This window comes from Pleurodeles waltl, chromosome 4_1 (genome assembly GCF_031143425.1).
Source record: "Pleurodeles waltl isolate 20211129_DDA chromosome 4_1, aPleWal1.hap1.20221129, whole genome shotgun sequence".
Taxonomy (NCBI): domain Eukaryota; kingdom Metazoa; phylum Chordata; class Amphibia; order Caudata; family Salamandridae; genus Pleurodeles; species Pleurodeles waltl.
In genome coordinates, this window is record NC_090442.1 from 1,007,328,331 (window position 1) to 1,007,352,391 (window position 24,061).

The 24,061-nt window shown below is 44.9% G+C and overlaps 1 protein-coding gene across 2 annotated transcripts in view; it reads left to right on the top strand.

The window, feature by feature from the left end:
- The window catches only part of CPED1 (cadherin like and PC-esterase domain containing 1), a 297,241-nt gene that overhangs the window by 24,670 nt on the left and 248,510 nt on the right, over positions 1-24,061 (top strand). For both annotated transcript variants that reach the window (XM_069229864.1, XM_069229865.1), the window contains exon 2: positions 14,106-14,295. In XM_069229864.1, coding sequence (XP_069085965.1) covers positions 14,106-14,295 — 190 coding nt within the window. The remainder of the gene's footprint in view (positions 1-14,105; positions 14,296-24,061) is intronic.

Below are 24,061 nucleotides of genomic sequence, written 5' to 3' on the forward strand. Positions count from 1 at the left end.
CTTCCAATCTGTGTTGTGGTTTTGTTTTTCTCCTGTTTTTTTTATTTTCTCTTTTAATTCTAATTCCCCTTCCTGTCTTGTGCATTTTGTGTGTTAATTTTACTGGGGGAAAGGGGATGCGTTATGGTTGTTTCTTCGTCATTTTGAAAGGAACTTGGGAAATCGGTAGTCATCCGACGCTGCTCTGAAATATTGGGAGGGCCACCTAAGGAACCCTGTCATAGAACGATTCCACTGGGAAAAGTGCTTAATTTGTGCCGAAACTCTGCTCAAAAGCCGGCGTCCGGTTCAATTAAATGTCGGCACTCCCATTACCAATACCGATTGCCCTTTAATCCACTAGCAGGCCTGCCCTGCTCCTCCTTCTCGCTCTTGCAGATTCCTCTTTCTCTGTTTGTGACGGTTGTGCCATCTTTCTCTTCTTCCGTCTTTCCGATCTGTGTATTTTTCCTTCCCTTCTACTGAGTAAATATCCAATCGCAGGAAATAAGTGCAGGCGCCCAAAAAGAAGCGTTGAGGTCCACACTAGAAACCACCAGCTCAGATTAAGCACCGACTGAGTGTCAGTGGGACTGTGGAGCTGCCCAGTGCTGGTTGGCGGTTTGAGGAGTCTTAATGAATGTCACTGGAACTTACTTGGAGTTTCTGTTCCTTCTTACCAGTATTAATGTAGCAGTTTGTGATGTCATTAGGGAGGACACTTGGTTTTTCATACCTGTACCCGGTGGTTCCATGCACAGATTGAAGATAGTTGGGGAATGGACGGAGCCTTGTAGTATTCCCTTATGGGTGAATGAAGGCAGGGAGAGAGGGCCCGATGTTCACTTGTTGAGAACGATCTATGAATTATGTCTGTGGACATTACGTCATGTTGTATTTGGCCTCCCCCATGTTGTACAGGTATTCCATCATGTACACCATCTGTCTGGCTTGCCTCATAATCCTTCAATATTACACTATGTGTGACACTAGTCTGTCTTCTGCAGTAGTATTTGTACATTCAACCATGTGTGCCACCAGGCTTGCCTTCCCCATTCTTTGGGTATTTAATAATGTATGCCTCCATTTTGGCCTCTCCTGTGCTCGCCAACATATGTAAACTGGTGTGGTCCCACAGACTGTTTGGACAGTTCATCATGTAGGCCTCCAGTCTGCCTTGCACATTCATTTTGGACATTTCAACATGTATGCCACAGGTCTGACTTCCTATACTCCTAGAATATTTCACCAGGTTTGACACTAGATTGAACTCTTATATGTTATTTGTACATTTCACAAAGTACAGCACAAGGCTATGCTCTCCAAAGCTATTTATACATTCCATCATGTATGCTACCAGTACAGCCTCCCCTGTGATCTTTGGATATTTCATGATATAAGCCACCAATCTAACTTCCTCTGAGCTCTTTGGACATTCCACCAGGTATGCCACCAGTATGGCCTCCCCCATGCACTGTGGTAACTTCAGCATGTATGCCACCTGTCTGTTCTCCCTTGTGTTCTTGGGACATTTCACCATGCATGACACTAATGCGGCCTCCCCTATGCTTTTTTTGATGTTTCACATGAATGCCACCAGTCTGCATTCCCTCTTAATTTTTTGGACTTTTCAACATGTATGGCAATAAATTACAAATTAAGGGATTCTGCACTCAAATGAGTAGATTAAATGAAGGCATCAAAGGGAATTATTTTCAAGCTCCACTGTTGGACTTGGCCCAGTCTGCAGGGTTAATCTCAAACTTTTGGCCTTCACCCTCCTGTTTTCTGAACACGTTTTTGTTCGTTCTTAAGACTCTGTGCACTTTACCACTGCTAACCAGTGCTAAGATGCTTGTGCTTTCTCCTTAAAGCATGGTAAAATTGGCTTACACCCACATGGCCGATTTATTTTACTTGCAAGTCCCAAATAAAGTGGTACTACATATACTCAGGACCTGTGAATTATACGCTACTATTGGGCCTGCAACATTAATTGTGTCCCTCACTTCAGTTGCCTTTTAAATATGTCTCATGCCTGCCAATACAGCCTATGTATGCAGTTTTAAACCACAGTTTTTGACCTGGCAACATAAACCTTTGGACAGGCCTAAACATTCCTTTTTAATACATAAGTCACACCTGGGGTACACCATAAACAGCCTAGAGTGCATTGTATTTAAAAAGCTTGACATATACCTTTACATTTTACATGTACTGGTAGTGAAAAACTCCTACATTTATTTTTCACTACTGCAAGGCCTACCTCTTCCATAGGATAACACTGTGTTACCTTATTATATTTAATAAGTGCTAACGTTCAAGTGGGAGCAGGGCCAGATTTAGAGCTGGTGGCGGCTGGTGCGACAATGCTTTTTGGTGCCTCCCAATGACCACCTCTGCCACTCATTACTACAACCCTTTAACAGTGCCCCTAAAATTCTCCATAACTGCTCTCTCTCAGATGCACTTAATTCACTTTATATCACTATACCAGTGTAAGGTGTGAGACCTCTTTACATCACAAACACACACATTACACAAAGACAATGATCATACATGTGCAAATCAGTGTATAGGAATTGAAATGTTACATAAGACAGAGGAATACAAGGTACAGGAGTCACATGTCATCCATACTGATAGGCAGTATAGTATGACAGTGCTTTGTTTGGAGAAGCGCAAACTCAGAATTTAAGACATAACACCATGGTTAGGGGTTTTCTTTAATACTAAGAATTGGATTCTACTCTATGAACCTTTTTTGCAACGTTAGGTCAACGAATGGCTAGGGAAAAAAATCATAACGCTCTAATCTATACCTTGCAGTTTGCAGGCAGGTCTTTGATGACAGTTACTTGCTCACTGTTCTATATTAGGGTTTTCATTTTTAAACTACAAGCAACAAATGGATTTCTCTTACAAAAGTTGTAACCCACTGACTTATTCACATTATATGCACTTTATGATCTGCATGTAGACGTATTTTGCAGGAGGCATAGTAACCCTCTCCACTAGCGCTCCCTTATGATGAGTCAAAACTTCCACTAGTCAAAACTCCGATCACTCTTCAGGAAGAACATTAATCACCAGAGTTATCTTGAAATATTTATTGTTTTCTGAAAACCGCTGGAGGCAAGGAACATGTCAGCAGGTGCTTTTAAAACTATAATATATTTGCAAACCCACCTGAAGTCAGAACCCCCCGCAATGGCATCAGTCCCACCACCCTAGAGCAAGCCCTGATTGGGAGCAGGTAAGAATGTTGAGTTGGTAGTCTAAAGAATTGTAACTTAAAACCTTCTTTAATGGTAAAGTTGTTTTTAGATCACAATTCTGAAAATGCCACTTTTAGAAAGTTGGCATTTTCTTGTACCAACCATTTGTTGCCTGTGGTCTGTATCCTGGGTTACATGACTAGGTGTAGCTGGCAGTTGGTCTTTTTCAATTACTGCCAGACGGTGAGACAAAGGGAGAATAGGTGCTGGCAGGATAGGCCACTGTGACTTGATTGTGGTGGAGCTGTCACCTACCAAACTTGCACATCACACGGACACTGTATCAACACACTCACAAAGGGTTTTGGCATCAGCCTTTTGTACCCCCAGACATGCTGGGGCCAGGGCAGGGATGTAGGACATTCCAAACACCTTTGGGAGTGGAAACCTATAGAAACATCCCCTACTTCAAATTGGGCACCAGATATAAAAATCGGACTCTTGGACCCAACTCTTCATTACACATCTGGACCTGTGGAAGGCTCAGATGAAGGACCGCAAGTGGTGCACTTCCAGTCGTGGTCCCTTGGAAGCGGGGATAGAGGTGACTTGCCAGCCTGGCTGTGGTTTTCACAAAAATCCGACGCAAAGCAACGTGAAGCCCCACATGACATTGTTGCATAGCTACAACCTTCATTGGAGCTGACACAGTCCAATGCGACCCGATGCACGACCTCGCTTCGCGGACCTTACAGGTCATCTGATCTGACGCTGGATGATGCAAATCCTTGCAGTGTGATGCTGTGCAGACCACGTACCAAGATTTAAGATACTTTATTCAGCTGGTCTAACTAGGTCCCTTTAGTTGGCTCACTCTTCATTGCGGTCAGCCTGAACTTGTGACTTTGTCTTGGTCTGGCGCCACCAGATAACCACAGATGCAAGAATATGCTTTTATACACTGTTATTTTGACCTAAATCTTAAAAATAGCATATCGTTGGTTCTACTGATTGGATTTTTGATGTTTTGGTCTCAAATATTGCTCTGTTTTTGTAAATTGGTGTGGATTTTTCTTGTGTTGTGTTTTCACTTTATTACTGCTTGAAGTCCTGCATAAATACTTTACAGATTGCCTCTAAGATAAGCCTGACTGCTTTGTGACAAACTACCAGAGGGTTCAGCACAGGTTAATTTGAGGTTTGCTTGTGTTTCACCCTGAAAAGAATTGCGGTTGCTGCTTGAGTAGAGTTTCACCCCCTCTCAACAAGTAACCCAATTGCCTACATCCATCATTTCTACCAATAGCTCCATTTATAACTCTCTGGCCTTCATTAGTTAACCGTAGGAGCATTAATCAAACTGAAGTTTGACTATTGCAATTTGGAGGCATGCCAGTCTGTCAAGTTTGGTGATATTTTTAGTTAAAAACACCAAGGCCCAAATTTAAGGATGGCCTTGTGCCATCTAACGCCACATTAGCATAATATTTCTGATGCTGATGTGCCGTTAGAGTGCCAAAAATGCTGCGCCATATCTTCAAAGTGGTGCAATGCGTGCATTGCGCCACTTTATGACCCTTTGCGCCACATTATGCATGCACAAGACATAATGTATGCAAAGGAGGCGTTCCGGCACAAGGAGGCCTACAAAAATGGCACAATGAAATCTACAAGATTTCACTGCGCCATTTTTGGCATAATGTTTAATGCCTGCTAAAATCAGGAGTTAAAGGGATGCACCCATTGAAGTCAATGGGCCTTCTTGCACTTTGTTGCATTAGCGTCAGAATTTTTTACGCTAGTGGAGCAAAGCGCCACAATAGCATCAAAAATGTTGACACTATTGTTCCTAATACCACCATGGTGTGCCGTATCTTAAATATGGTGCACACATGGTGGCGTTAGGGGGCGCAGGGAGGCGCAAGAAAAGTGGTTCATCACAATGTGAAGCTCCACTTTTCTCAAATCTGGGCCAAAATCTTTGGTTTGAGGAGCAGCATCCCAATGTCGTAGCTCAACATGACCTACATTAACTCTCACCACAAAAGAAGGGGAACTTTAAGCAACTCTTCCTGGTATTTAAGTTCTTTCATGGTTCAGCGCCCCTCCCTTGTTTTTCATACAAAACCCAGCTGTGTTTACCTATGCCACAAACTTCCTTAATGTTTCTGGTTGTTCTGCTTTCTGGCATAATGGGGTCACCTGCCTTAAGGAAAACAGGTCCTGAATAACAGAATGTTGGATGTAGCCCAATTCTGCTAAAACCAAAGTCATCGTCTTTAGTAGATAAGTGTGGGGCGCTGAAGGAGTTCTCTGTAGGCCAATCCCCAAGTTTTTAATCAAAATTGAAACCCTGGGAATTTATGCTGATGTCTAACTTTTGACAGCCCACAGAGGGACTTTATTTCTAAGCACATCTCCCACAAGCTCATTTGCCTAAAATATCCTAATCATCATCATCCATATAGATTCCCAGACTGATTATGGTTCCATACTTTTTTAGCACATCAAAGAAAAATATTTTTGAACCATGAAAGGGGGAATGTGATTGTTTGCCCAGCACGTGTTCAAAACTGAGGTATTGTCCAGAAATCCAGAAAATCCTGCATTTTCAACTTGTGTGAGCTGGAGCTAATTTGAAAATCCTTCGCTTACTGCATACATGCTGCCTGCTATATATTTAAACAAATTACAGCCCTCATTACGAGGCTGGCGGTTGCATGACCACCAAACTCCCGGTGGCGGTCCCACAGTTGGTCCACCGACAACGCCAGGCTGCCGTAAACCGGCAGACTGGCGGTTGCAGTGGTTTTCATCCACCAGGGCAGCGCTGCTTGCAGAGCCGCCCTGTGCTTTACGAGTCCCCATACCACCAGCGGAATGAGGGTGTTGGGTGTCCCTGAGGGCCCCTGCACTGGTCATGCACTTGACATGAGCAGTGCAGGGGCCCCCATGCACAGCCCTGTCACGCATTCCACTGCCCGAATTACAGGCAGTGGAATGTGCGATGGGGGCTGCTGCACCGCCATATTGGTGCCGCCTCATTTAAGAGCCGCCGTCAACATTAAGACCTGCGGGGAACTCCTAATAGGGCCGGCAGGTTTTAGGCTGCACAGGCGGTCTGAAGGCGAGAAGAGTTTGGCGGGCAGCCTCTGCCGCCCGCCAAACTTGTAATGAGGGCCTATATCTCTATTAAACTTCAAGAACGCCTAGGTTGTCAGCTCAAAAATCTACTTTTCATACCAAACTCAGATGTTCAGTATATATATATATACACACGCATACATATGTGTAATACATTTCCAGTGAACATATAGATCTATCTAGATCTGTCCTTAAACCCCACTGCTTCCAGTCTTTTGGTCATTTGCAGATGTGTCAGTTAGAGTTTCCCTTAAACCCAAATGAATGGTGGGGCGAAATTTAGGTCAGGACACCATCAACTGGATGTTAGAAACATCATAAACAGTGACCCCTGCTGATCTATTATGTTTGGATATCTTTCCCATTATATTTTATTTTCTGTAGAAAAGAATACCGACATTCCTCTGGTCCTTCTATTCTATTGCTTTATTTGCGTTGTATGATACTCCTAGATCTGATGACCTCCAGATCGTCACATTTTGTACTTGTTTGAAATAATAGTTTCCATCTGCAATACATATACCAAACTTCCCTCAGCATATAATATAAAAACACTGACCACTCTAAATAATAAACCCCGTGCAAACTGTGTGTTTTGACCAGATCCTAGATGAATCACAGATTTATGCACAGTGTCCTTGTACCTTCTGCTGTATGGAGATGGTTAGCAAGGCAATATCGAGCCTTCTCTTGGCCTGTGCTTTTGCAGGAACTGAATGTGTCCTTTCTCTTGTAAATGCCTCAGCCAACAAGCAGTGGTTCTATCTAATATTTCCTGAGTTTGTTGTTACTTGGGCGAGCAAGCATATAGTGCATTTCATCTTCCACTTGCTAATCAGAGCAACCAAGTGGCTGATGCCACCTAATACCCATCTAGCTGTGGAACAATGTAAGGGCAGGATTCTGGGACGAAAATGTATATACGGAGACCTCGAAGGGAAACATAATTTAGGTCATTCTCGCAGCCCAGATAAGTTTTTGACGTATTTAGACATCTTTACCCAGCTCAAGATAGAATTAATGGTGTCACATCTTATTTTAACATAAGAACATGCCTTCATTAATGTTGTTGATTTTACACAAGCATTGGGGTCAGTGCAGATTGAAATGAGCCCCTGAAAACGTCAACAGATCTGATACACTGTTTGGTATACACCTGCGGACTCGATCCATGACCCCTAAACTCACAATAACCCAATTGGGATTGCTCCAAATACAAATATTCCTAATCCCTAGCACCAGTCCTCAACAAGTAATCAGGGTTGTCTGTGGAATGATACACAATTTCTTCAGAGATGCATACTGAGCCAATAATGGTGGCTTAGTGCAAGGCTGGACTGGCCATACGGCCATCAGGCATTTCCCCAGGAGGATGGAAGGGTGTGGGGGGGGGGGGGTGCTTTTGCTACTGGGGACCGGTTTTGTAGCAGTGCAGCAGTTTTAAAGGCACTGCAGAGTCCCTTGTATAGCCAACAGTTTTCAGGCAACAATAAAAATGCATAGATAACTCTTGTGATTAACCAGATTTTTGTCTAGTGGCAGTTTTGACTCATCTAAGGTAGTGCAGTGGGTTAACATGCCTGCTGCAAAGAGCATGTACTGTGCAGATCACAGAACAGTATTTTATGTGCATAGCTCAGTGGGTTACTGATTTTGTCATAGAGATCCTTTTGTGACTGTGCATTTCATAAATTACAATAGTAATCTAGGTTGGAAAATAGTGTTTTTTCCCAGTCTTAAATTTCCCTAATTTTGCTAAAAAGGGTTTATTTGGGTAGAAATAAATTCTTATTATTAAAGTCACCCCTAACTACTGTATTACGTTCTGAATCCTAAGTTTGTGCTTCCCCAGACCAAGCACTCTTAGGAAATGCCTACCATTATGGATCACCTGTGAATCCTACATCTTGCAGTCCCCTTTGTCTTATGTAACATTTTTGTGCACACTGATTTACACACATGATTAATTTTTTCTATATGTGTGTGTGATGTAAAATGCTCCGACACCTTACACTCTTATGAGAGGTGCTATAAAACAAATGAAATACATGTGAGAGAGGGGCTATGGAGTGATGAGAAGCACTGCTGGAGGGTGATAATGAGGGAATCATTGAAGAGCCCCAATAAAGATTGTTGTATCCTGGTGCACTGTAATGTCATGATTTACTATGCTTTAAAAACTAATGTAGTTGAACATATATGACCAAAAGCTTCCCCTGAGCACCTTGTCCCAATGCATTGAGAAGCATTTAAATAATTCTTTAATAACAAATAGCAGTACCCATGAAGTGCATTTGTAGATATACAGCACATAACTGCCCTTTCCCGATCATGCAGCACAGCAAAGTGACTTGTTAAACTGCACTGTGTGATTTTTTTAACATACACTGCCTGGGTCCAATGAAATTATAGTGTTTACCATACGGTCCAGAATCAAACTTCCATAGTATATTCTGCAACACTAATAAAAATGATTTAATAAAAAAAAAAGCATTTTTTACCCAAAGTGACCCCCTACTCAGAACCTCAGGGGGACATAGGATTCGGTACCCCTGGGGGACCTAGGGTTTGGTACCCCCAGGGGACCCACTACTCAGTACTCCAGGGGGATCTAGATTTTAATATCCCTGAGGGACCCTGAATTCAGGACCCCTGGGGCACCTACAGTTTGGTACCCCTTGGGGGACCTAGGGTTCAATACTCCAGAGGGACCTTGGGTTCGGTACCCCTGGGGGATCTAGGGTTCAGTACTCCTGGAGCACCTAGGGCTCGGAACCCCCAGTGGACCTTGAGTTCAGCACCGCAGGGGGACCTAGGGATCAGTACCCCTGGGGGACCTAGGATTCAGTACCCCCAGATGAGCCAGGGTTCGGTACCCCCAGGGGACCTAGGCGTTGGTACCCCTGGGTGACTTATGCCTTGTACCCCTGGGGGACCTTGGGTGCTATACCCCAGGGGACATGGGCTCAGTACCCCAATGCAATTGGAGCTCAGTACCCCAGGGGGACCTTGGGTGCAAAACACCCATGGCCCTAAGGCTCAGCATCCCATCAGGACCTTGAGTTCAGTACCCCTGGGGGACCTGGGGTTTGGTACCCCGGGGTGACCTTGGGATTGGTGCCCCCAGGGGACCTAGTGTTCGGTACCCCTAGGGAACCTAGTCCTCGGTACTCCCGGTGGACCTTTGGGGTGTACTCCTGGGGGACCTATGGCTCAGTACCACAGGTGGGCCTAGGGCTCAGTAACCCAGCGGGACCTTGGGTGTGATACCCCCAGGGGACCTAGGGCTCAGTACCCTAGGGGGACCTAAGGAGCGATACCCTTAGGGGACCTAGTGCTCAGTACCCCAGGGGGACCTTTGGTTCAGTACCCCCAGGGGACCTAGGGCTCAGTACCCCAGGGAGACCTAGTGTTTGGTACCTCCAGGGGACCTAGGGTTCGGTGCCCATGGGGGATGTAGTGTGTGGTACCCTCTACTCGCTACCCCAGGTGGACCCAGGGTTCAGTACCCCTGTGGGCCCCACTACTCAGAACCCCTGGGAGACCTAGGTTTTGGTACCCCAGGGGGACCCACTTCTCAGTACCCCATGGGGACCCACTTCATGGACCCCCTGGGGGACCCACTTCTTGGTACCTCCAAGGGATCTTGGATTCAGTACCCCCGGGGGACCCAGGGTTCAGTACTCCCATGGGACCTAGGGCTTGGTACTCCCAGGGGACCTAGGACTCAGTACCCCTGGGGACATGTACTTGGTACCCCAGGGGAACCAATGTTTTGGTACTTCAGGGGTACCCAGGGCCATCCCACTACTCAGTAACTCCAGGGGACTTAGGGTTCGGTACTACTGGGGGTCCAACTATTTGGTACCCATACTCCCAATTCTCAGACATGCAACTACTACAGTCTATAAATTATTGTCAAGTCAGTGCTTTTTCTTTTAAAATGGAAAAGTACTTTTATTATATACTAGTACTAAATGCCATGCATTAAATTGCAAATTATACTTCAGGTGGATGGAAATACTTCTGGTAACAATCCTATTTAGCTTACACCCCTAGTGGGCCCTGAAACTCATAATCACAATTCCCCGACCCCATCTATACCAGACCTAGGACTTGGTACTCCCAGGGGACTTAGGCCTTGATACCCCTGGTGGACCTTGGGTGCAGTACCCCCAGGGGACCGAGAGCTCAGTACCCCAGGGGACCTTGAGTTCACTATCCCACTGGTACCTAGGCCTAGGCTTGGTATCCCCTGGGGACCTAGCGCTCAGTATCCCTGGAGACACGCAACTCGGTGCCCCAGGGGAGGAGATGTTTCAGTACTTCAGGGGTACCTAGGGTTCAGTACCCAACATCACAATATAAGGGGTGTCATTGTAAGTGAGGCAGCCCTACCAGTTTTCTCAAGGAGTCACCACATTAATAGTAATTATAACCACCTGTCATGCTTTGTCAAGGTAATGCATTATAAAAGGTTTCAATATAATAAAGCAGGTGTACTGGCTTTGACATGGTGTTATTGGATTAACAGAGTCAGTCACATATCATCTTTGAACCTTCAAACACCATTTAAATCAATTGAACCAATACTATCAGTTGTAAGCAGTCATTATAACAGCAAATGTACATTCTCCATATTTTTTATCAAGCATTTCCATATAACCATATAATTGCCTGAACATTGTGATACTTGCTCCAAGCCATGCTAAGCAGCCATAGGACCAAGCATTAGGTGCTCCCACACTCCAGAGACCAACAACAAAACCTTCAAATCTGAGAGTGTTTAAAGCAATGGGAGACTTCTCCTGGGGTCATGTTCTCGAGGCCCCAAGCAAGGCTGGACTGGCCATACTGGGCATCGGCCGTTTCCTCAGGAGGCTGGAAAGGTGGGGGCCTCTTTTGTAGCAATGCAGCAGTTTTAAAAGCACTGCTGAGTTCCTTGTATATCCAACAGTTTTCAGGCAACCATAAAAGTGTTGCAATAACTTTGGTGATTTATGTACCTTCTGGAGAGGGATCGGAGTTTTGTCTAGAGGCAGTTTGGACTTGTCGTAAGTAGCACAGAGGGTTAATATGCCTGCTGCAAGGAACGTGTACTATGCAGATCACAGAACAGTATTTTATGTGCATAGATCAGTGGGATACTCCTTTTGTCACAAAGATCCTTCTGTTACTGTTCAATTCATAGTTTACAATCATAATCTAGGTTATAAATGTATGTTTTTTTCCCAGTCTTTCATTATCCTAATGTTGCTAAAAAGGGTTTGTTTAGGTAGAAATAAATTCTTATTAGTAAAGTCAACCATAACCATCGTGATACATTCTGAATCCTGAGTTTATGCTTCCCTATGCGCTCTTAAAAAATGCCTCCCAGTATGGATGACATGTGAATCCTACACCTTGTACTCAGTCCCCTTTGCCTTCTGTACCATTTTCTATACACTGCTTTACACTTGTATGATTCATTGTCTTTGTATGTGTGTGTATAAAGTGCTCCAACACCCTACGCTGGTAAGAGTGGCGCTATAAAACAAATGAAATACATGTGCGAGAAGGGCTATGGAGAGATGAGAGGCACTGTTAGAGGGCGATAGTGAGGGAATCATTGAAGAGCCCTAATAAAGATTGATGTATCCTGGTGCACTGTAAGGTCCTCATTCACCATGCTTTAAAAAACTAATACAAATGAATATATAATGACAAATGTGTTGTAGAATGCACCTTTTTCCCCAGATTTTCTTGGATTGGAGAACACCCCCCCCCCCTCTAATCTCCCTTGTAGTGGTCAGGCTCTCTCGCTGCTCTGACTCGCTATGCACCTTAAGGAGTCTGGTTTGACATTTGCCGGGGTTGCTTTGGGTTCCCAGTCTGACCCTGGCTTGGAAGCCCCGTAATTTGTCCTAAAAAATAGCGTCTGTCCATGAGTAAGCTCTAAATAACTCTAGTGGGGCAGACAATTGACCGGATGTCATTTTAATATACACTAAACATTTCGAAGTTGTTCAGGATTCCTGAACATTTTTTACTTGGGGCTAAAATATCCTTTCGTACAAAAGCAGAATCCTAAGTAATCATATTGTTCTACAAGCTCTAACTTATTTTTATTCAACATACCGAATATACTTGGGTCATTCCTCTTACAGACAATCTTTTGGTTGCACTGACTTCCAGATCTTCAAAAACTCGCTTCTTCAAAGCTGCAAGCAGCGTGTGAAAAGCCTTTTCTGTTTATTGCTAGCAAAATACCGTTGTCTGTATATAATAAACATGGGACTGGTACGCCATTATCCATAAGGCAAGCCTCATCGCATTTTCTTAGATAATCATGAATATCATCATAAAACCGCAAAATGACATGCAGGCAAGCAAAAGGCACCAGTGACTGGGAAGGGGTCCCACAACTCGACTTATTTACCAAAATGCAGCCCCGTCCCATTATGGGAAAGCAGCAAGAAAGGCCTCAGTTAAAGCTGAGGTAACACAACAGGCTTCATTTAGGGATCTGAAATGTCCTCCATCTATGTCGCCAGATGCTACTCTGAGGTTAAGGATGCCGGAAAGATTCCTCACTGCGACATGCTTCAGTTTAAAACATAACACAATAAACTCTTGCTCCAATTACCTTAGAGAGGACCTGAATCAAGCGTGTAATCATTAATAATGTTGTTGTTACACACAAATAGCTCTGAGTAACAGAACGTTCTCAAATAATTTGTCTACCGGGTCTAAAAGAAAGGGAGGTTTGGCTCTCATTCAAAGTAAGATCGGGTTGTGCACGTATACACTGCATGGCAAAGAAGGTAGGGGAATGCACTTACCTCGGCGGGGCCTTGAGGGTCAGTCTGAAGGGTCGGAGAGGGCTCCCACATACAGTCACAGAGCTAAAGTTGTAACGTTGCTTTGTCTGTGTCTTCTTCACAGTTTCTCATCCAGGTGACCTTCTGTGAGGGGGAAACACACACTTTGTTTATTAATGGAGTACATGACTTGGGACTGCTTGCGATACACACGACACTGAACACACTCTTTCTTAAAGAGTGCTCATTTATATTGAATTGATAGCTATTCATTGTATATGTTTAGAGACCTGAGCTATTCATTGTGTGTGTTTAGAGACATGAGACTGTGGGCCTGATTTAGAGACTGGCTGATTCAGAGTTTGGCGCAAAAGTAATGGAGTGTCCTCTCCATCAAACTGAAGTTCTGTCACCTCATTTAGCGTTGGGCGAAACGGAAGTATGTCAGTGGCAGATACTACTCTGATTGACTTACACCACTGATGGCCTGACCTAATAAGTGATGTCTGAGGTTTTGCTATTTGACCGCCTGCCCGATGTAGAGTGGTGGTCAAATGGCTACTTTTCACTGTCTGTCACACCTGGTAAAACTGGCAGTAAGGGGCAGTGAAAACGTATAAATGCCCCCTTGCCATGGGGGAAATCTCGTACAGTGAGGCGTGTTGTTTTTTCATAAAGCAAATCCCAACTCTGTGATTTTGATTTTGAAAAAAAAAAAATTATGGATTGCCTAACGGCTCCACCATGTTGAAGGAGTCGTCTGTCAAACGTTCCGTGCTTTGGTTGGAATCACTGCCACTGCTAGAGATGTCTGATGAGCTTGCGGACATATTTACGTTCGGTAGGTGGAGTATCCTTGACAGTAGAAAAGTACTCTCTGCGCAGACTGTATATACTCCGTTCGATGAACTCTAAATGAAGCCCTATGCCTTGACACTCATTTACTGTCAATGCTCTTTCCTAGTTGGAGGACGCCATTTTGAGGCATCTTGATGAACATAGTGTGGAAAGTGGAAAGCTCTCTTTGCGTCCTTTTATTGGCCTCAAAGCACGGAAGCTCTATCAACACATCCTCAGGAAGATAGAATATGCTACCTTGCAGCCTGAAGAAAATGACTTCAAAAATGACCTTCAACTTAAGAAGCAGCACCAAGGTAAGAACCCAGCAAATGCAGTTGTGTGCTCAATGTTTGTAACACAGGGTAATAAACACGCCTGGAGGAGAATTTAAGGAGGACTGCCACATGCTTATACTCACGCAAACAATACAGTAGGACTGCAGTCTTGTCTCAACCTGCATATTTTGGTGGTTTATTTTATTGTTCTTTTATGGTGCTGGGGATCCCGGCTGTTGCTTCATACCGCTCCAAGAGCAGGTTTACGAAAAGGGAGAATGCTCATCAGCGCGATGAAAGTCACATAACCAATGCCTAATTTTGATTCCACCTCGTACCTCTTTATTGCAGCACACAACACTTTCAGTCCCATTATCTGACTCTTGTTTCATCCCGTTTTTCCACCATTTCCCTATCTTTCTCTTACTCCTTCTTTCGCTCTTTTCTATATTTCCCTCTCTTGCTCTGGGGAGAAGTCTGTTGATAAAATAAATGAGTCCTGGTCTCCTTAAATGGTTTCTGGTGCCCGCCACCTGGTCCTACCACCACAAATAAAGCACAGAACTGATCAGTATCTGAATATCTGTAGAGGAACACGTGAAAGGCCGTCAGAAGAGGCACATATTGAGTGACTTCCTGGAAAGTGTCTTCCAAATTAAAGACTGAAGAAAGCAGGGTCCAGAGGAAGTGCGTTTAAGGAGGAAATATTATGTCACTGAAACATTTTCATTCTTTCCGCACAGACTCCTAGATGATTTTGGATGGCTAATCTTTGGCATCTGTTTGGCACCCGCACTGTGGTGGATTTCGACCAAGCCAATGGTGGAACTGACAAAAACCAACAAATCACAACAAATACAAACCACTGAGGCCAATTTACTTAGTGAAATTCAAAGTCTGCAGTACTTTACAGTGGTTTGTTTTTCTGAAGTAGCTAGATTATTTTGGATGGCTAATCCTAGATGTCTGTTTAGCAGCAACGCTGTGGTGGCTCTCGAACAAGCCAATGATGGAACCTCCAAAAACCAACAAATACAAACCACTGAGGCGAATTTACTTAGCAAAATTGAATGACTGTAGTACTTTATGGCGGTCTGCATTGCTGTAAATAGTTCTTTATAAAAAGAGAGGAAAAGAAAAAAGACAATAGGAATATGCATAGGCATAGGAGGTACCAGGGTTCATAAAGAACAGTGAAGCATCATTGACTCAGGATAAACAAACTCACATATTTTCTAACAGTATCTTGTACATTATACTTGCACAATAATTCACATCCGAGTAAAATTTTCCACTGTATTTCAATTAAATTGAAACATGAACCTTAGGAGAAAAAAATAAAAAGGAACCTAACAATTGCTATGTCTTGTAGTGGAGGAAGACATTTCAACATCACTTATCATAACACTATCACATCAGTACCAGGTACAAACTGGAAATCACATAAAGTTACATTTCTGTGAATATCCCCATTTAGAATTTCTCAGACACATGTTGCAAACATCTGTTGGCGCAATGGGGTACGTACTACTCCTTTGAACAGAGCAAAAATGACTCCTGGGAAGATTCTTATCAACCTAGCCAGGACTAAATAAGTCCGATGTAAATTTAAGTTGTTGGTTCCTCCTAACCGATTTACGTTACTCCAGCATGTGGGACCAATCTTTAACCTTTATTTCCAGAGTACACCTAGTCTTCCCTTGTTGCTCCAACATATTGAGGCTAGAATAAGAATGGGTAAGGGCCAGTTTACAGTGCCTGCCTTCCTACCATCCCCATGGGTCAACAGCAACATCAAAGCATAATTTGTGGGTGGCTCACATGTCCCCATGCTTCAAGTGTATTTCGCCGAATTACCAGTGCCCCAAACATAAGAAACTGGCCAATGGCTTAGCCCATATTTGCTCATAACTCATCAAAGAAGACAAGACTCCCTCTCTCTGTACACATTTCCAACCATTTCAATTCAGGGCTCCATCCATACTTTCCAATTATATGGAAAAGCATTTCCCTTTGACTCCAAGAGAGGCCACAAGTGTTTCTCAGGGGAGTACAGCATTTTAACGCCCATTTACTTTAGATATTTTGCTTTAGAGTCCTAGGGCACTCGGAGAACAGTGGCACTTGCCCCCACAATACCTCCAGTGTTGCATGCAGCCCAAGATAATTGTCATACCTCCACATTCTCCACACATGTAGCTAGCGTCCATATCCAGCGCATGAGCCACTGAAACTACAATGTGAGATTATAACTCACTTACGTAAGAGAAGCCATCCCTCCCAAATCGAGTAGTCGGATGATTTTCCCATCATCAGTCTATGTCGTTGGACCCCAAATGAGAGTGCTGAGCAAAAACCGTAGTTCCCTGAAAAACTGTGTTGGAATTCTCAAAGGCAGGACTCCAAAATAATATAGTAATCGGGACAAAAACGTTTTTTCGATTGCAATTTGACCCATCTGAGACAAAGGAAGTTGAGTCCTAGGACTGCTTAAATTCCCAGCAAAGAATCGCTTATCGTCTCGATATATTTGAAGTCCCAACTACCAGAATGACTTGGGTTCCAAGTGGATTTCCATGGCCATTGAATCCTGTTCCTCCAGGGAAGAATTAAGCTGCAAGGGAAATATACAGGATTTTCTCAAATTAATTTATAGGATGGAGATGAGGGAAAACTCTGTCAACTCATGTGTTACTGCAGGGGGTATGTTTCATTAGGTCTCAAAGGAATAGCAGATCATCATCCACATATAATGAGATAATATGGCCACTACCTGGAAGATGTCCAGTATTCATATTCCACTATGCAACTTTGCAAATAGCACTGGGCACAAAGGACATCCCTTCCTACTGTCTCAAAAAAAGGGGGATTGTTGTGAGACAAGATGATCCGGTCGTATCCTCATCACAAGTGAAACATACAATTAATGTATCCACCTTAGAGTACCTTCTTGTATTCCCATCTGTCCTAGAATTGCAAATAAAATGGCCAAAGTACAGTATCAAACGACTTTTTGGTATCAATTAATGAGACTGCTGGTTGTGTATCCGGATGTGGTACAAAGTCCATTTCAAAAGTACAAAAGGTGTCAAAGATTCAAGTGAATATTACGACCCAGACTAAGGGCTTGATTTAGAACTTGGCAGATGGGTTACACCGTCACAACGGTGACGGATGTCCTATTCACCGTACTCTTAATTGCTTATACTGAGCTTTAGATTTTGGCGGACAGGACATCTGGCACTGTTGTTATGGAGTAAACTGTCTGCCAAGTTCTAAATCGGGCCCTAAAATCTTTTATGGTCTTTATACGCTAAAGACCCCACTACCTGCGGTAACCCATTACCCAATACCTAATATTTTGTTTTCAACATTAAGTAGCGAGAGGGGCTTATGGGCTTTCACATCAGGGGACCTTATCCAGTTTCAAAAGGAGCACTAAAAAGGATTCCTAGTAGATGATGGCACTAGATAATGGTAGTAGTCAGTAGGCCTCTAAGTAGATTTTCAACAATTTAGGGACCAGTTGCGCCTAATATGACTCATAAAATTCTGACTTGACTCCCGCCTGCTAGGTTCTTGCCAATCGTACTTTATAGTGTAATTGTGAGTCTGTCCACCCACTCCGCATACTCCAAGCCCTTTTGTGATAGTTAGACTACGCACTCTCTATTTGTGACCAACTGACATTCAAGTTCCTGTATCTTTTATGGTAGTTTCTAAACAACAAAAAGTACAACAAGCAGGAAAGAAAAAAATCAAACTGCAGCTCATGCATGCAACTTTTCAAATTATTAAGGTCTAAGAAAATTGGATTATCTGGAATTAGCTCTTGTCACACTAAAGTCCTAGTGATATGTGTAATGCAGAAGGATCTGATGCCAAAATAGAAACGTGTTCATTTGGTTGGCACCCACATCAACAGCTCCATTATTCCCTGAGAAATCAACAGTCTGAATGTGATGCCTGACATGGCTGATCTAGAATAATTGACTGTAGGATTATGGGAAGCCCACCAGTGCAGTGCTTAAGATCCTTATCCATTCTCTCAAACAATTTAGCAAGATGTTAAGGCACAGGTTGTTGGTTTCTGGGTTCCGGAGGACTGATGCTGCCTGGTGATCTTCTTCCAATGTGAGGACTCAGAGGATTGGGGCTGCCGGGTGGACTTGGTAAGTCCCTGGATCTCTGCTAATCTCTGCTCCTCCAGCTCCTGTCATCAAAGGTTCTTCCAAATACCCTTTGTACAAAACTCTCTTATCTCTCTCATGCACACAGGCACATAGATACACAAACTGTGAGACACAGAGGCAGAGACAGTTACAGGCAGAAACGTACACAGTAAGGCTGAGGCTGACAGAGTGACACACACATACACAAACATGCACACATGTGTTACTGGTGAATTTCAGTCACACCATCTTGCCAGATTTCTATCACTAAACATACTCCACTCACTTGCTAATTCCCACCTACTTCATAATTACCACTGGAAATCTAATATTAAGAAATCGGATTTTCAACATCTGGTTCTCCTCGACATTCTTGCAGAACCAATCTTCAGTGGTGATTATCTGTGGAAGTGGGGCTCATCGCATTGTTTTGACTGGGGTTTTAGTGGCTTCTATTGTTTGCTTTGCAATCCACTAGTGGCAACTAGCTTTTGGCAGAGTCAGATTGGGAAGACGGGCAGTCGGGCATCTGCAGAGCTACACGCAAGGCTACAACAGCATGGGGGGATATTAGAGCTGGGAAGCGGGCAGCGTCTCTCCAAGGCAGACAGAAAAAGGTCCAGTATGACCTCGTCTGCCCCACTGGCTCGTAGGTGTCCAACAGCCTTGAGTAATTGCGGCGTGGTGGAAAGGCAGATAGGGTTGGTGGAGCGCAGCACATCATCTTACCGCCCCCAGGCCAGTAACAGTTTCCAGGCAAGATGCGGGCCCCAGTTGGGGCGGTGTGGTGCACTCTCCAGGGGTAACAGTGGTAGACTATGATGTTGCAAGCTTGGAAGAAGTCATGGTGTGGATAAGGAGCCAGGAAGTGAAGGGGTGTGTGTTTCAACTAATGTTCAGTCCAGTGTATTGCAGGCAAGCACGGAGCATCCATACAGGACGACAGAGGCGTACAGGCCCCTGGCCAGGTGGCAAGCATCAGTATGTGCACTGTCCTTGGAGGCAGGTAAAGCTCAGGTCATTGTAGTGGGTTCAGTAATGGTGTCACAGGTGCGGACATGGGGGTTTTCTGGGAGGAGCAGGGGTGTAGCTGCGTAAAGGGAGATATGTCACCGATGTGGCTGTGGGTACAGAAGGAACACACAAAGACAGTTGAGGAGACCAAAGTGGAGCAGTGGGTAAAGGGGTAGGTAGCGGAGAAGAGTCAGGCAGTGGGGGGGGGGTCACAGGAAAAGGGCAAAAAGAAGAAAGCGTTGGAGAGCAAGGAGCTCAAGATAAGGAGGTTACCCTATATGTGGGTCACAAAGCCATTGAGGCCGCACTTAATGCTAGCCAAAAATGAGCGACTATGGAAAGGGAAGTACATTGAAATGCTCAAGCTCTTACATCAGGAGGAGCACTCCAAAGAGGGTTCAAAAGAGGAGGAATATGAGCTGGCAATGTGTCCAAAAGTACCCCTGACAATCAAGAACTCAACCACGGTATTCTTAATTTATCCCAGTATTTACTGCAAAAAGTATCCAGAGCGCTGTGTAGCCATTTTTAGCACATGGATGTTATTTGGAAGGCCCGACTTACAGGGGGAGTTTATGCATGGGCACAGTATGATGAGAAATTTCGACCGTGATTGCCATGGGATCCTGAGGTAAACTGGGGGGAGTTGGATTCAGACCTGTGACAGCACACCATGGGGGCAGCAAAGATGGGCAAGACTATTTTCACTGCAAGCGGTTTACCAATCATTTGTCACCCCTTTCAGGGGCTACCCACCTGGGGTGGGGTGGGTTCTCATCAAAAAGCCAGGCATGGACAGGGGGCGCCTGCTGGAACTGTATTAAAGGGATGTGCTCTCTGGAATACTGCAAATTCCTCCACAAGTGCTCCAAATGGGTGGGTAGGCATCCCCTCATTAACTGTTTTGCGGCTGGTGGTGGCCATCTGGGACAGAGATCAAGTCAATGGCAGCAGTATGGGGGTAGACAGGGGCCATACCTGCTGCAGCAGTTTTCTGGAAACTGGAAGGAAGGGGGACCCAGAGATCTGGTGTAAAAGGCGTGTACTCCTGTTAAGCCTGATAGGTTGGAGTGCTGGCTGGGTTTCTATGGGCATCGGTAGGAAGCAAAGATTCTAAGTGAAGGGTTCATATGGGGTTTCCCTTCGAGTTATGAGAGCTTGCCAGTGTGGCGGTGGGCAGATAACTTGAGGCCTGCAAAAGAACCCAAGCAGCTTGTTTAAGATAAATTGGGGAATGAAATTGCTGAGGGCAGGATCGTGGGCCCCTTTCACGATTGGCCGATGGAGGAATTGGGTTGTTTCTCCAATCGGGGCAGTGCCCAAGAAGGAGCAGGTCAGTTTTGCTTGATTTAACACTTTTCATGGCCATAAGGTGGGTCAGTGAATGATTTTATTGCAGAAGAGGTGGCCTCGGCATCATATTCTTCTATTGATGTGGCCGTGTCACTGGTAGTGATGGCGGGCGCAGGGGCACTAATGGCAAAGTGTGATGTGAAGTCAGCTTCTTAGCTGCTTGCAGTGTATCCCAATGACTTTTAGAACCTGGGTATACAATTTGAAGGATGCTGGTACGTGGATAAGGATTTACTTATGGGTTGCTCCATATCATGTGCCCTGTTTGAATACTTCAGCTCCTTTTTTCAGTGGCTGTTTAATTGCAGACAGTCCATCGATTAGTAACCCACTACTTGAACGATTTATTTTTTGTGGGGGCACCTGGCTCGGCGAACTTCCAATTATTGCTGGCACGTTTCCAGGAGCTCATGGGTGGCCTGTGGGCGCCTTTAGCGCCATAAACAATTGTGGGTCCACAAACAGTGCTATCCTTTTTGGACATTGAAATTGACTCTGGCCACATGGAGGAGAGGTTGCCACAGGAGAAAAAAAGAGAAGATATTAAGGCTGTTGGAGTGCATCTGCATGCAAGAGAAGGTGAAAGTGAAGACAGTCCAAGTACTGCAGGCAAGACCTTTCGCAGAATGCTGGGGCTGGCCCTGTCGGTCTCTCATCACCTCATCATCATGTATGGCTCTCAGCAGGGGTCAAGGAGGACCTTCGGATGTGGTGTTTATTCTTGCATTCCTTTAATGGGATTCCACTGGATGATTTGGCCTCTTTTTGCAAGGCAGATGGTGTGCTGAGCCATGGCAGAAGCAGTGGGCCAAGGGGGGCAGGAGCATTGCTTTCTTGGAGTTGTTCCCCCCCCAGCCGTAGCAGTGACCATGTGGGGAGGAGAGATGGTGCACAGGAAGGTGCAATTCAAAACTGATAACATTTCTGTAGTGGAGGTGGTTAACAGCCAGCCAGGGAAGCGCAGGTTCTAAAATTGCTGCATGTATTTGTTTTGGGTTGCTTGCGTCATGATATTTCCTTTAGAGCACAGCATGTGTCAGGTGTGGACAATGACATTGCGGATGCTTTGTATCATTCACGGTGGGGAGAATTCTGTGGGTTGGCCAAGGATGCTGCCAGACTCCCGACACCCATGCCAGAGACGTTGTGGTTGGTAGGCAACACAGGATGGTACAACTGATGGTAGGGTCCCTCTCAGAGTCCACTCGGAGAGCATATGGTCAGTCATGGTTGGAGTTCGTATTCAGGAGTGCAGGATAGGGTTGGTTGCGGGCAGATGGTGTGATTCAGTTTATACTGGACTTGATTGATAAAGGCCTCTCTTGGGTCACAATCACAAGCAAATTAGCAGGAGTGGTGTTCATGGGCAAATTGTTGCGGGGATACGCTCCTTCTGCATGTGAGCTCGGATGCAGAATGCTGGAAGGGTGGGTGTGAGAACTCGGGAGCATAGGGCGGTCCAGAAAACCTATTACTTGGCAGTTTTTTTGCAGCGTCTTGGGCAGTTGTCGAGGGTCTGTAGTGAGGAGTCAGAATGTTGCTTATTCTCAGCCCTTATGCTGTGGATGTTCTGTGGCACTTTCTGGGTGTCTGAACTGTTGGGAGGCAGGAGTCAAAAGGGGTGCTGTGAGAGGATGTAAATTGGTGATAGGCAAATGGGAGGTCTGTCTTCAGAGCTCCAAAACAAACCAAAGACCGTAGGGTAAGTGCATAGTTTTGCACATGATGGACTACCCTGGGCAATGTCTAGTGGCTTGGGGTGTGTTGGGCATCATGCAAGGATCTAGCACTGGTTTGGTTTTCAAACACAGTTCTGGGAAGAGGGTCTCCGCCTTTCACGGTTTTGGGAAAGGCTCTTGTACAATTGGAATTGCATCCTGTGGATTTTGGAATGCATTCCTTCTGCATTGGTGCGGCGACAGAGGCAGGGGGACATTATGCGCTTGGGGCGTTGGTCTTCCGATTGCTATAGGCGATATGTTTGGGTATTGAGGGAGGAAAGGAGGGTGGGGGGGTCAACCTTTTTGAAGCCCTTACGGCTGTTTTGTTTCATTTGAGGTTCTGTGGCATGTCCGGCTGTGGAAGAGGTGGCCATATGGGTGGTGGGCCATTCGTCCATCAAGTGGGCAGAGGTGCAAGCTCATCAGAGAGAATTTGGGGCAAATTTGAGTCTGAGTAACATTTTGGGGCTTATTTACAAGCCCTGTGGCACATGGCGGTGCAGCAAGTGTCTTGCTGCTCTGCCCTGGGACACTGGGAAAGGGCAGAAATGCACCATATCTACAAGATATGGTGCATTTCTGTCCTGCCTAGCATCAATACAGGAACCCTTGCATCAGGGTGCAAGGATGCCTGCATTGTGGGAAATCATAAGAGGGCCTTTCCTCTTTCAATGTGTGCTGCAGAATGCAGGGAGAAATAAAGATATTTCACCCCATTGCATAACTTCTACGCCACGCCTGAGGTAGAGTAGGAATCTGACACATTCCCAGACTTGTAAATCTGGGAATGTGCCAGATTCCTTAGCGTTCCATGGGTGTTGCTTGGGAACACCCACAGCAACACCCATTGAATGCCCCTTTTATGCAGTTTTATTTGTGAAAGGGGCCCATATTTACAAGGCCATGAAAAGCCATGCAAGGTGGCTTTGCGTGGCATTGTAAATATGGAATGGCACACTTTGCCACCAGAGCGTAAAAAAAACAAATGACGCTCCGGTGGCGCAGTGTCCTGGTAGGGCCTTGTAAATTAGGCCCTTTGTTTCCAATTATGTGGAAAGGAAAAGGGGAATGCTCTGGAGGGTTTTAGTACAGTGCCTAAATGGTATGTTAGTGGGTGGCAGGTGTCCAGATGTGCTGATTATTCACTTAAGAGAGACTGACCTTGTGAAGGAGAAGGGTGTCATTTTAATGAGGACCATGAAAAAGGATTTGCTACAAATCAAGGTAAATTGGTCCGGCTACTTTCTCTTATGAACAGAGTTTATCCTTAGGAGGTCTTTTAGGGGGCGAACAACCATTGACAGAGCAGAAAATATCCATTTTTCCAGGAAGGCTGGTTTTGGTAGAATTTGTCCTTCCGACATAAAATATTTAGAAAGAGAGTTTTTCCGTAGTGGCGGGGTGCATCTGTTGCGCGTCAGCATGGACCTTTACTTGTTGGAACTGAGGGAGGTCTTTTCTAGAATTCTGAACATCAGGAGATGAGGCATTTTATACAGGTGTCTAGAGGGGAGGGAGGCAGAAAACGTAAGCAGGCTCTTTTTT